This window comes from Papaver somniferum, unplaced genomic scaffold (assembly GCF_003573695.1).
Source record: "Papaver somniferum cultivar HN1 unplaced genomic scaffold, ASM357369v1 unplaced-scaffold_154, whole genome shotgun sequence".
NCBI lineage: Eukaryota > Viridiplantae > Streptophyta > Magnoliopsida > Ranunculales > Papaveraceae > Papaver > Papaver somniferum.
In genome coordinates, this window is record NW_020624820.1 from 7,354,378 (window position 1) to 7,369,388 (window position 15,011).

Consider the following 15,011-nt stretch of genomic DNA (forward strand, 5'->3'; position numbering starts at 1 on the left):
AGCCGTTCGGATGGTAATGTTCAAATTCCAAATTTTGTTGAGCCAAACGTGTTTTTCCACTATGATAAAACAGGGTAAAATGATCAGATTTCGTTTTCTAGAACCCCACTAATATTTACTTTTAATATAAAATGTTTTGTAAGATAAAGATGAAAAATAAAATATAATATTTAAATGAGATAAAATATGATGAATTGAGATAAAATATGATGAAGTGAGATAAAATAAGGTTAAAAAGTAGTAAAATAATCAGGGATTGTACTTGGCGTCAATCCAAGAGTCGCGGGCGTCAATCCAAGTGTCGCTGGCATTTTTTACATGAACACGCGTCATTCTTCTGACGCCAGCGTTAGGAGGGATCGCGCGCATTCTTACAATAGACGCTCGCCTGATGTTCCGACTCGACCTGTTCATTTGAACATCCATTTTTTGTGTTTGTTCATTTTATAGTGGAAGCAAAATGAACAAATCCCAAATTTATCCGTTCCATACGAATTACCCTTATCCACCTAAAACCTTGGCTATCCATGGACGTTGTTCGGGAGAGATTAATTGTATCCATACTTTAACTTATGGTTGCCAAACATGACACGGGACTGCAATTGGCGTCCTCGTTACGCCGTGGTGCGGCTGCAATGCGTTACAATCTCCAATACGCGACAGTCAACAAGGATCGAGACATTCCTGCGAGTATTGACGGAAGTTCTGTTGTAAGCATCAGGAGGATAGGCATTGAGATTGGTATACCAGTGGCTGGCTGTACGCGGCCTGCATTCATGTGGCAACACGTTTTGCTGTAAGCGTCAGGAGGATAGGCGTTAGAGCAAGTCTTATGGTGGAATTCATCCATTTACCATCTTCCACGCCATCTTAGCACTTGGAACTGTGGATGGAAGCGCAAGTGTAATGGTGGAATAGTAAAAACGTTATTCTTAATGGAGTTAAAAAAACGCAATTAAGAATGGAGCTAAAAAAACGCAATTAAGAATGGAGCTTTTTTTTTCAGCCGTTAGATTTCAACAACTCAACGGATAAAAAAATACGCAATTCTTAATTACGTTTTTTTAGCTCCATTCTTAATTGTGTTTAACGCTATTCTTATTGGCGTTCAGATGGATTCCACAAAACCGTGGAACCTTACTTAGATTTTCATCAAAATATCCCAACTTGGAAGCCCCTAGACTTGACATTCCATGATTTTTCCACGCTTTGAATGGTTTGGATTCCACCGTAAGACTTGCTCTTACGAATAAAAGAGTAAGGCATAGTTTAATTTAATAATCAATTAGTAGACCTCAACAATATATTGTGATTTTTTTGGGTAAGAATGTTCCATGACCACTACCAGCAGTATTTTTCAGGTCCACTGGTGCCGTGTTAGCATTCTAATACTTTAAATGCTCTTTGCTTTTCAAAATGCAAAGTTAGCAGCAACCTCAGATGGAGATTTGTAACAACAAATTAATGTCGATAGTCGATTTTCGGCCTTTCTAACGAATTGTCATTGTAGTCAAAGAAACAGCCAGTGTACTATAATGTGCAGTTGATATATTGCCTTAAAATGATCTCTAGGAGGTGCAGTTCATGCCCCTCCTTTCCTGTTTGGCTTTTTTTTTATCTTTAACCAGTCCAATCACTGGATTTGGGATGTTTTCCCTTCATAAAGAGAATAGTTATTAGAGATCTAGGAGATAACCTAAAAAGCCATTAAGCTAAAAAAAGATTATTTTCAGAGTGAAAAGTTAAGCTAGAATTTTCTTGCAGAGAAGAAGCTTTATAGATTTGGATAAATTTTGTTTTGTTCTGCTTTCTTTAATCGTGGTTAGGAGCACAAGAGGTGGTAAAATCGTAACAAATGTGAAGTTTTCATCCATAAATGAGATTTTTATTGAGTCTCACTAATCGAAGTGTCCACCTCACCATTACAGTGATACAGTCCCCTTTAATTTTTTCAACCTGAAGTCGGCAAAGCCAGAGAGTTCTCTTTTCTTTTCTTCCTTTATTGACGTGAATTGATGTAGAACAATTACATATCCGGGCGGGTTGATTCGAGTCTGCATCTGGATTCTAAGATTGGGCCCATTAACAATTTAGGACTCAATGGGTATTATCGAACTGGACCCGGAGTCTTAACTGTCCAAATGGTAATATATGTTGCTAGGACAATAGTAGCAGCTCCGGCTCCAATTGTTTGAAATGCTCATTGGAATTGCTCTGCTACTCCTCACATGTAGGACATACGAGTTCTTTCAGACCTTCCTCGTAGGACAAGAAATTATGATGACCTAGTCGCGAAAGTACGATATATTGGTATAAAAGATTGAGTTGTAGCTATCAAAGAGATGCTAAGCCTGCCGCTAACGCTTTGTGGGTCGTATTTGTCTGATCCAACAGTTTCGCATGGATATAGATCTCTTTTCGTCGTCAACCGGGATCCCTAGTCTTGTATCTAGGATCTCTTCCATTGCTTGTTGATCTCCTACCCGATTTATATATTCATTTTTTAATTCGTCATTTTTGTAAAACTTTAGATATTTTATTGGTTTTACTTTTAATTTTTTTCCGTTTTTCGTTTTGTTCTTACACTTCTTTGTTTAAAACATCTATAAAGAAATAATAATACGTTGTTATAAAAATAATTTGGATCCAAGCCAAAAAGAGCAAGATATTAAGTTTTTGGAAGAAATTTTTTTTTATGGTTTTCATCCAACGGGTACCCAGAATCGATGGCTGCCCGAGCTTATTATTGAGTCTGGTCCGTGTCCAGTGGTACCCTGATGGACCCGTACCTATTGACAAAATTTAAGAGTAGGAATGCTGGAGCAAAGTCCATCCATTCTCCCAATGCAGAATATTCTCTACAATGTTTAACACCTAGGTCTACTTTAGTAATGTAAACTATTTATTAACAAACTCGAACTTAATAGAATCAAAATAATTTGCTGACCAGTGATAGTCATATAGAATAACATTGATGAACCAGCCAGTTTGATTAGTTTTATTTAAAAGATAAGACATAACGCATGAATGATACAATGCCTTATATAAAAGGCTAGAGATTGTAACAAATAATTGACGAAAAACCAATTATAGGAGTCAACGCAAAATGAAAAGTAGTTACATGACAGTTGTTAAGACGGAAAACTGTATATAGCAGCACCCATTGAAAATTGTTGAGGAAGCCTCTCTAACTCACAAGTTTGCGAGTCCCCTAGGAATGACAAAAACGCTCGGTTTGTCCCTCAAAAGCTCAAATTTGGAGGTTGATAGGCTCTTAGTAAAAAAAATATGCAACCTGAGAATTATGGAGATGTAAAAGACCTTCAGAGTTGTAGATTAAATAAGTTTGATGACGAAGTTAACGTCAGTTGCAACATGCTTCATTCTAATGTGCAATAATGAATTAAAAACAAGAGCAATTGCACTCTTATTATCACTATCAGAAAAGGATAAATAGGAAGGAAAAATTTAATAATTAACAAACTCATATATAATACTTCAGTTGGAGTATGAGCTAAGGATCTATATTTCGTTTCAGTCGAATTCTTAGCTATGGTTGATTATTTCTGTGAGGACCAAGAAATATATTTAAAACCAAAAGAAAAATACACATAACCACTGGTAGATCTTAAATTATTTGGATTCCCCACGCAATCAGAATAACAAAAAAGTGCATGCATTCCTTTCTGTAAAACAACATTAAAGTCCATTGTGTCTTTTATATACTTGAAATTCTTTTTACCGCGATAAAATGTGTTGTAGTTGGTTTGCTCATCATGTAGTTCAGAGAATCAATATTGTGCACTGTGTTTAAAGGAACTTTATAAATGTCGGGTTCTATGATGAATCAGAGTAAAACAAGAAAACATTTCAGAGTAAAAAAGGAAGAAGAAAGAAGACAAATGGAAATCAGGTTATTTCTAGCTCTAGCACCATGAAGAATTGTTGAGAAAAGGTAAATCAATCTTATTGATTAAACATGAAAAAATTATTGAAAAAATAATAAACTATTATTCAGTATTAAGTTCAATCACGCCTACTTTTACAAACTCTGATACCAATTCTTGGGCACCCCAAAAAGAAAAGGGACACAAGATCACAAAGTACAGTTGGTGATTTGAACCAAATAGCGATAAATAATAAGAAAGACAAAAGATAAACAACCACACACAAGATTCATGTGGTTCACCTTTACACGCTACATCGACGACCAACACCACCAGAAAAACTTCCATTAATCAAAGATCATTACATGCTCTTTCAGCAACCCTAGACAAGATACAAAGAGTTACAGATTATAAAAAAAAAAAAACAAGAAACAATAAAATTTTAAATACAACTCTAGACACTTGATTCCCTCCCAAAAATAAAAATCTTTTACTGATAAGTAGTATCAAGAATGTTACCGCTAAGAAAATAAGCATTTTTGTCTTTGGTGTAAACTATGTAATACAGATACTCGTGAAAGTGAAATTCATTATCTTGTTAAATGTAACTTTATTAAAACCATTTGGTTTGATATCTCCTTACCTATGCTTTCAAACTGTAATCAACAGAGACATCAAAAACAAGTTATAATCTTGGTTAAGTGATCAGTTAGTCGAACATCAATTTTCTAAAATCACCTTTGTAATTTAGTCTGTTTGGAAATATATGAATTCAATCATCTTTAAAACAATTATGTAATTCAGAAATAATCCAATTATAAGCTCAGTTAGACCAATTGTTATGTAACAGAATATCAGAATTATGGAACAATAATTTAATTATGGTTGGATAATCTCTCTTAACTCTTATCGTTTTGAAATTTGATTATACTGTGGGTTTGCTATTATTATTTCTGACAACATATGATCAATAAGACATTGCAGAGCGGCGGCGAGCTGAGATGCCTTATCTTTAAATGTTGAAGCAAAAACTTTCCTAGAGATCCTAAAGTGTATTAGTGAACCGAAGATCACTTCCTTTTGCATCAGAAGTGACTGTTTGAACCTCGTCAATATGATGAAAACAAAATCAAATATGCCATCAAACCTTCCTTAGAGATTCAAGCTAACATATACTTCTCCATCCCTTTTTTTTTCTCGCTGCATTATGTATTTGTACAATTTTATAATATGATAGTAATATCGTTGGATACAGACTGAACTAACCATTTCGAATTACGAAGCGAATTCCTTAAGTTAAATTCTTAGACTTTATTTTATTTTTTTCCACCATCACATACAAGTGTATGGATGGTTAACAATAATTTATTTATTTTCTAATTTTTCATCCTGATCTTCACCATTCATCAACTAGCACCTTGATGGTTAAATTTAAAATTAAGTCAGAAATTTAACAGAGCGTTTGGATACTTCTTACTTCTGCTTCCCAAAAAATAGAAGTGTTTTTCAGTATTTAGAAGCAACATCGCTTCAAAAATGGAATTAATTTGGAATTAACAATATTTTGCTTCACAAGAAAATCAATAGCTCCCACTGCATTGAATTAAGTGTTTTGTTTACAAAAAAATACACTTAGCAAAGCCATGCTAAATTGGGGCCTATGCCCATTAATTTGGGCCTACACTACAGGACAAAAAAAAGATTATTAAGAGATGAAACTACCAACTCACCCTTTATCAAATACTAATACTACAAATGTGTCCACATTAAATCCTAATCATAAAATTAAAAATTAAAAATTAAAAACTAAAATTAAAATCATAAAACTCAAATCATAAAATTAAAAACCAAAATCAAAATCAAAATCATAAACCTAAAATCATAAAATTAAAAACTAAAATCAAAATTAAAATCAAATTTATTTTCATCTCCACTTCAACTGATTCTTCTTCTCAATTTAAATTAGGTTTTAGTAACATGCAATCGCTCAAAAATTGAAAATTTTGAAATCAAATTTTTATGGGTTTACCAGAATCGGTTAACGTTAATGTACATGTGATCAGATTGCAAATGGAAACGGTTTATGTTCATGCCCACAAAGACCGATTGTCATGGATATGTTTTTTGGTTCGAGAAATTTGAACCAGAATCGGTCAATGTTAATGTCCATGTAGCCAGATTTGTCTACCATTTGAATTCATAACTGCTTAGCCCATAATCGGATTACATAAGCATTTATAAAAACCGATTATTGATGTATAATGCTAGAATCGAATTTTATATATGTATTGAGTAAACCGATTGTTGTAAGAAAAAATTCACTATTTTTTTGTATCTTTTTTTTTGTTAGAATCGGATTACATGAGCACTTTTATAAACCGATTCCTCTTGTGCAATGTCAATAATCGATTTTTATGTGTGTATCGTGCAAACCGATTCTGGTTATACCCAAATTGAAAATGTGTATGAGTATGATTTTACATAATTTCAAAACGAGTATGATTTTATACTCGATCTCAAAATGAGTTTATGAATTTATACACGAACTGAAATCGAGAATGAAATCATACTCATTTTCAGATCGAGTATGAAATCATACTCATTTTCAGATCGAGTATGATTTAAATCATGTTTGATTTCTTTTCTTTCCCATAATCGGTTTTTTGTGTACATTTGTAAAATCCGATTCTGGTTATTTTTGTGAATTGAAAAAATCAACCATGAATCGGTTTATGAGAGCACGAACATATACCGATTCTGGTTTGATGTTTTTCAAAAAAAAAATCCACGTTTTGATGAAGAATCAAGATTAGTTAATTTGATTAAACATCAATTAATCGCCATATTAACCCTAATTAATCAAGGGGTAAATTAGCCATTTTTTAAAATAGTTGGATAAGGGTGGTTTTTTTACTTTTCAATGACCTTTTTTTGTCATGTAGTCGTAGGCCCAAATTAACGGGCATAGCCCCCAATTTAGCCAGGTAGCAAAGACGTATGAAATTTTATAAAGAGCTAAAGATAGGGGTGTAAGTTCGGGCAGGCCAGGCCGCCCAGCCCAAAAACTAAGACAGGTCGGGAAGGCAGGCTTAATATTTGCGAGCCCGTAAAAAAATTCAGGTCGCGCAGGCCGGGTAAAAGTAGATAATTTGCTACCCAAAGTCCGCTCAAAGCCCGTTTTTTATACGGGCAGGCCAGATCGGGCCGGACAAGCTACTTTTTTTCTTTTTTTTAGACAAAAAAAAAGTTTAAATTTCCAAATGGATGGTATTAAATTTATTTATTTTTAATACAATATCCTTTTCTTTCTAACATTGCATTGCATATCATAAGTGATAGCATTATTTTATATTTAAATTACAATGACAAACTTCTTATTTTAACCTATAATAAATAATTAATTAGAGTACAATAAACTTTCAAAATAAGAAAAATATATTACTATTAATGTTTTTAAAAGGTTAATTATAAATAAAAACGACTATATATTTTATTTTTTCTAAATACACAATTGACAATTATAAAATGGTAATTTTTAAGTCCTTATTAAGAGGATGCTAAATGATTGATAGCATATAAAAAGTTTTAAGACCGGGCACCAGACCGGGTATCAGGCCGGGCATCATAATTAATTGCAAAGTCCGAGTCCGTCCAATAAATTAATCCAGGTCAGGTCAGGGGTCCCGTGACGGACCATAACAGACTTTGGGCTACTTCGGGTACAGACGAGTTCAGACGGATACAGGCAGGTCGAGTATTTTTGGATATTATTTACCCCGTAGCTAAAGGAAGTTCTAGACTTCTGGTGCACGATTGCATGCGCTAAAAGAGTTGTAACCTTTTAAATGAGAACAGTGCGGGTCTAATCAAATCCCTTCCACCAAAATTACGACCTTACTTTCCTTCTTTTGCCACATGACGTGTAACACAGCCTAACAACAACATTCAAAATATATAATTACCACTCTGACCATAAATTAACGGCTATATTCACGAGACTTAAAAGAACAAAAAAAAAAAAAGCAGGATAACGGAAGACAAAAAGTAGTACACCCTTTTTCAAATGATGCCAACATACTTTCTTCATGGGAAGAGTAGTTGAGTTCAGCATGTAACCAATTTGCATGAATCCATATATTCTCATCATAACCTTGAACCCTACCACACTTAATGAATATTAGGTCTTTCTAATTATGTATAATTATGTGCTATCCTGGCTAACCCCATTCTGCATAATGAACAACATATCAGAATATGATGTCAATATTTTGTTCTGTTATTGTTGACGGTTTAAATTAAATCTGATTAACGCGAATAGCATATCAAAATATAATGTCGACATTTCGTTCTGTTATTGTTGACAGTTTAAAATCAGATCCGATTAATAAGGTTGTCAATGGATACCCATTATCCGGAAACGAAATCGGATCCGCCAGATTCGGATCCGGTTCTGGATCCTAGAGTTGGGTCCATTAGCAACTTAGGACCCGACGGGTAATATCCGATTAAACCCGAATATTAACGGGTCCAAACGGGTAATATTCAGCAGGTACCCGCGGGTATGGGTACCCGGTTATTTATCATTTTATTCATCTTTTAGCAAAATTATAGGTATTTTGCTAGTTTTGGCTTGATTTTTTCCTCATTATTTCCTTATATTTAATCTTTATTTAACACATTAATAAAGAAATAATAACAAAGTTTTATAAAAATAATATAGACTCGAGTTAAGAAAAAGAAAGAAATTAAGTTTTTAAGATTTTCTTTATAGTTTTTTTAATACCAAACGGGTTTCCGGAATCGGCGGGTACCCGAAACTTTAAACGGGTTCGGTTCTGGGTCCATAAATGTAGGAACCGAACACGGAACCGTTAGGAATCGGAATCGACCTTTATAAGTAGGGGTCCGGGTCCGGATCTAATGATACCCTGTAAGACCCGGACCTATTGACAGCCCTACCGGTTAATCACCGAAGTAAAAATTATACCCCGGAAGACCGAGCCCTATGGAATTGTCCTTTCCATGAAACTAAAATTTTCTCGATGCTGCAACAAAGTGGATTACAAACTTGGGACTCTGATTTCGAATAATGATTGTCTTGGAAATTTGGGATATCCTACTGCTTTACCTCGATTCTATAAGAATGTTCAAGACTTGTTTAACAAACCCTGGTACTGCCCAAGCAGTAATTCACCACTACAGTACAAACAAAGGTAATTTACCCCACTACCTCTTTAAACTCTCCAAATTTAACCGTCAAATTGTTGTCTCCACTCTCCATTTCTTTATTGCTGAGTTTTACTTCTTTATACACATCCACATCAAACTCTTGATACACCAACTGTAAACTACCATTGGATCAAAAGTTAACATTGACTTTTTATTTTTAATCAACAACATTTGATATTGTCTGGCAGACTTTGACAACCTCGTCACAAGGATATTTTTACATGGGTGGGCAAGAAATTATATTTACAGAATTACAGTGGCAAAATAGTAAAGTTACAGGGTGATAACAACGATGATCTAAACTCTCGTCATCGCCGATCATAAACTTATTCACTAAAAAGGAACTCCCAAAAAGTTATTAGGTGTTAACAATAAGATAATTTATCAAAATTTCGATTCTCCTATATGAATCTGGTTTATGCACAAGTGTCAGAACTAGGATGTTAGCTTTGATAACTAGATGTCAAATAATCTTGCATTACGAATTTTTTTTTACCAGGATGTTAGTTTTGAAAAATAGTTGTCAAATAATCTTGTATTACGAATTCTTTTTTTTTTACCAGTGTGTTGTTCTAGCACCATCATAAACAACCATTTCATATATGGTCACGTTAAAATTTGAAGAATCATTTACTGAATGAAAAACTAGTCCAAAATTAACTAGATTGATTAAATACCGTTCGTATCTTAAAATGGTTGCAGCTGTTTAGGGGCATAAGCCCCGGTGATGCTAACTAGTATCATGAGACTGGTTAGCAGGATAACTTTACACTTTTTATCTCTTACTGTAACTGTCAAAACCCACGAAGACATGAATGCAGACAGCCTCTATTCTCTCTCTCTCTCTCTCTCTCTCTCAAGAAATCACACTCACTATCTCTCTCTCTCCACTAAACACGGTTACAGAGAAATCACTGCTCTTTTTACCATTTTTAATTGAACCCTCTTTTAATGAGTCCTTCTGTACTCTTAAAAACCTCCTCAGTTTAGAAAAAAACCTTCTTAGTTTAGAAAGAAAAAGCTTCATTTTCTTTGTCTCTGGATGCAAATGTATAGAAAGATTTAATTTTTACACTTCATTTTTCAGAACCCATGTCTCAATTTGTCAAAAGAACATTACAGAAATTCTAGAAATACCCATTTTTTCAGTTTAAATGACTGAGAGGCAAAGAAATCAAGACCCAGCAACAACAATGGCATACTTGGAAGTGCTGAAGAAGTTAAAACGTGTAAAACCCATTGAACCAGGGATCTTGAGTTGTTTTTTGTTGACAGTTTTTTGTTTCGTTTCTTGTTTTTTTTACTTGGATTATTACAAACTTGTTGTGATGAAAGGGTTTGAGTTTCATCAGATTTCGAAGAGATTTGATTGGTTAGGAGTTAGTAATGAAACTTCTGCTCCTGTTGATTTCAATGGTGATGTTAAAAGAGTTAGATTTTATGGTGAAGAAGGAGGAGGAGAAGATTGTGATGTGTTTGATGGTGATTGGGTATGGGATGAATCGTATCCATTGTATGAGTCTACAGGTTGTAAGTTTATGGATGAAGGGTTTCGTTGTTCTGAAAATGGTAGACAAGATAAGTTCTATACTAAATGGAGATGGCAACCTAAACATTGCAACTTACCCAGGTGTGATTCTAGTTTGCCTTAGATTCTTGATTATTTTTTTTAATGTATGGGTTTTGTCTGAGTTTCTGGAAAATTTGAATTTGACTAGTTGTTGGAGTTGTATATTCCTCTATGTTTGATTTTTTATGAACTGATTATGCCCGGGACTATTTCACCTCTTAGAACATTTTGGGCTACTGAAACTAAATTTCTGGAACTAAATCAAACGTTATCGAATTGTTTTCAAATTTTGACTAGAAAACTTAGAAATTGATTGAAAATATATGTTAATTCTTCATGTTTTGTTCTTTTCAAGTTTGCAACGATTTGTTAGTGATAGATGTTTTGCAATTTGGGACAAATTATGCTTTCCCAAGTATACTCTGACCAATTTGACTTGAATGTATATTGGATTGTGGTTGTGCTTTGAGGTTTTTCATTGGTGAAGCATGGGCTTCTGCTTGTGGTTTTATTTAGATCTTGGAGTTTCTAAATCCCCGTGGAAGTGTTTTTGTTTTGGCGTTTCAACATTTATTTGCGTGCTTTGAATCTAAGAAGCAGAAAAGAGTTCATGCCGCTACTTTTGATTTTATATGAACTGCTTTTGCCTAGCTCCTGTCTTATGCAATTGTGAATAGAAGATTGTTGCATCCACAAACATTCGAATCTAGCTGAAATCCAATCTTTTCTTTCCAAGTTTTTATCGGTTTCTCACTTGAACATTTCTGGAATTCAGAACATATAGGCTTGGCTATAATCACTCTGATCAATGTGACTTAAAATACTGAATGTAGTTCTGTGCTCTAAAGTTTCTCCAGTGGCAAAGTTTGGGCTTATGCACGTGACTTAGTTGGGATCTTTGAACTTTTAAATCCGGCTTGAATGTAGTCATTGATTTTTTGCTTTGCAATTCTTTGTGGGTACTTTTGAAGTTCGTGATGATGTTTTTTCGATTTAGCAGATGTTGTTTGGAGTTTAAGCATATGTGTTTGAAGATTATACTTTTTATCAAATTGGTTGAATCTTTTGAATCTTCAAAACACTATATGTATATATAATCAGTCCTTCTCATTCTTCTGTAACAGATTTGATGCAAAGACAATGTTGGAAAAGCTGAGGAACAAAAGAGTAGTCTTTGTTGGCGATTCAATTGGTAGAAATCAATGGGAATCACTTCTTTGTATGCTGTCAATGGCGATTTCTGACAAGAGTTCAATTTATGAAGTGAATGGAAGTCCGATTACTAAACACAATGGGTATTTGGTGTTTATGTTTAAGGATTATAATTGCACTGTGGAGTACTATAGATCTCCATTTTTAGTGCCTCAGACACGGGCGCCGGTTGGGGCTCCCAAAGAGGTGAAAATGACACTCAAATTGGATCATATGGATTGGACTTCTGTGCAATGGAGGGATGCAGATGTGTTGATTTTTAATACTGGGCACTGGTGGAACCATGAAAAAACCATAAGAGGGTAATTCCAATCTATTGTAACTTCTTTTTTATTTACCGCTTGGTATCTCTTCCGTCTTCTATCCAATCACTGGCAAAGCATATAACTTCAAAGCTTTCAATGTTCTGTTTGCTTGTTTGGTCAAGGCCTATGTTTCGAAGTATATAACTTCGATCATAGGAAGGGCATAATTAGAGAAATACCTTCATATAATGGAGGTTGTTTTACATTGTTCTCTACAGCCGTCCTTAATTAACTGATGCTATAATACTTCAGGCGCTCTATGTTAGGTACTGAGAGCACATTTAAGCTAAACTAACATATTTGTGCCAGTATAATATGGATGTACAATATCAAATTCACACTCAAAGAGAAAGTTTATCCGCTGATTATCTAATTACCTGTTGTGTATTGGTGCGAACCTCTATCTGATCCTGGAAATTCTTATTGGTTGGTCACAGGGGATGCTATTTCCAAGTAGGGAAAAAGTTGAGGATGAATATGACTGTTGAACAAGCATATGAAAGGTCGATTGAGACGTTGGTCCACTGGCTTGGTACAGAAGTGAATACAAGCAAGACCCAGGTCTTCTATCGCACCTATGCACCCGTCCATTTCAGGTTAGTTTCTTAAACTTTATTAAAATCATTTCTCATTTTAGTGCTTAAATATCTGTCATGCATTTGTTTTCTTGTTCTATGACAGTACTTGTTCATGTATGATTTGCTCACTTTGTCTTGTTAATGTTTATTATTAAGCAAATTTTAATAAACAGCAAACTTCTTTTACAGAGGCGGGGACTGGAAAACTGGAGGAAGCTGTCACTTGGAGACACTACCTGAATTAGCTTCAACTCCATCTCGACTGAGTCCCCAATTTCACATAGTCAGTAATGTATTTGTAAATCATGCAAATGAGCCTCAAATGTCTGCACTGAGCCTGCTGAACGTTACAGAAATGAGTACGAGGAGGAAAGATGGGCATTCATCTGTGTACTATATCGGAACTGGTGGTCCTGCTCCTCTTCACAGGCAGGATTGCAGCCACTGGTGCCTGCCTGGTGTTCCCGATGTATGGAATGAACTCCTTTATGCAGTCTACCTGAACAGAGTATCTACTTCTCCGCATAATTTTCATAACCACACAAGACTCATGGGGAAATAGTCACTTGTAAGTTGCAGAAGATCTGAATATCCCAATACTTCTTAGAAGACCTGCAATTTTCTCAAGGGTTAGTACATACGAGAAGGATGCTGCTAGGATTTCATCATCCTGTTACGAAGAGAAGGTTGCAATAGGATTCGTTGCAAGCCCTGTATTACGAGTAGTTAGTTGGACAAATTATACGGCACTTTATTCTTATTCTTATATGATTGCAAGGTATAGCTCCTTAGCATGAAACTACACAATGTGGCATTCATTCCATTACTTGTTGTAATTTGTGTAGATATATATATCAATTCAAATTCGAATGCCAAATTTTGCCAAGGTTAAATTGCTTCGTAATGGTTTCATTGGTCGTCTTCTTGCAAATCTCGATTTCTAAGTTTATTGTTCTCTAAGTTGCAGAATACCTTTCTGCTTTGGGCCATTTTGTCAAACACTTAACAGGAACAAAATTGAATCAAGGCTTTAACAGTCCTACACTCCACACTGCCCTTTAGGCTCCATGAAAACTCAAAATTAACATCTTTGCTTTTGCTTTCTCATTATCTTCTCAAACAAAATTTAAAGTTTTAAACACAAATTCTCTCAAAGAAACAAAAAAGAAATCATCTCCAAAACTTGAAAAAAAAATGAAAAAAAATTAGACCATACAAAAATTGAAGTAATGCTAGGTAATGATGCTAGCTAGCATTTTCCTTTCACAATGCTCTTCTTCTTCTTGTCCATGTCCTTTTTCTTCTGGTTACAAACTCCATGAATGGTGAAGAAGAAACCCTAAAACTCTTGACCCATTTCTGCAAATCTTCTCCTCTGTTGAAGCCCAAGCTCATCAAAACAGCACAAGAACAGAATCCAAAACCCCAAATTTTAATCCCTCGCTTCCAATCTCTCTCAAGAACACTCAACAAAAACAACCCTAAAATCCCAAAAATTCCTAAATCACTCAACCCTTGAGATTCTTTCCTAAAAACCAATAACAGCACCAAAACGCAAACACCAAACAGATACTTGAGAAGCCCTAAATTCATCTTCTTCCTTCTCCATCCATCACCTCCTCCACCTCCTCCTCTAAACCCATTCCAAGAACCACCAAATCCTCCCCCATTACCACCATTACTCCTTAGCCCTTCTCTGATGATCAAATTAACTGGTTCGGGAAAGAAATTCAGATTCGTCGCAATTCGTAAAGCAGACTTTATTAGGGTTTTCCCAGATTTACCTAATCCAATTGTTCCCCTTCTCTTCCTTGCACAAACAATTGCATTAGTTCTCGATCTTTTCCTTTGAGAAGACGATGTGAGATTGAAATGTAAAGGTAATTTAGATGGTTCTTTCTTGATCAGGAGATTTCTTGATTGAAAAGAAAGATGATTCTTATTGTTAGTGAAAAGAAGATGTGACTGAAAATAAGAATCAAGAACTAAACTTTGATGCTGCATTTTTTTTATTTTTTATTTTGTTTAGGTTCTCTGTGTCTCTCTGGGAAAGAGGGAAACGAACACAAAATCTATAGAGAGAGAGTGTGAGAAAAGAGGAGAGTAGCGGACCGTTTGTTTGCAGTTGACAAACCCCATGTTTTGGTAGGGCTCGGTATTGGATTTTTTTTATTTTTTTTTAAATAAGAAATTTTTTCATTAATGGGATTTCAAGGTTACACCGAGTTTA

The 15,011-nt window shown here is 34.8% G+C and overlaps 2 protein-coding genes across 2 annotated transcripts; one reads left to right on the forward strand and one right to left on the reverse strand.

Moving 5' to 3' along the window:
- The first annotated feature begins 10,053 nt into the window (after positions 1-10,053).
- LOC113336875 (protein trichome birefringence-like 10) lies at positions 10,054-13,674 on the forward strand. The gene is made up of 4 exons (XM_026582566.1): positions 10,054-10,746; positions 11,811-12,200; positions 12,641-12,799; positions 12,971-13,674. Exons 1-4 carry the CDS (start codon positions 10,271-10,273, stop codon positions 13,341-13,343), a joined length of 1,398 nt encoding a protein of 465 aa, XP_026438351.1. The 5' UTR covers positions 10,054-10,270; the 3' UTR covers positions 13,344-13,674.
- Positions 13,675-14,044: 370 nt separating this feature from the next.
- On the reverse strand, positions 14,045-14,785 carry LOC113336802. Its single transcript, XM_026582476.1, has one exon. The coding sequence runs from the start codon at positions 14,783-14,785 to the stop codon at positions 14,045-14,047; it is 741 nt and encodes a 246-aa protein (XP_026438261.1).
- Between the last annotated feature and the right edge of the window lie 226 nt (positions 14,786-15,011).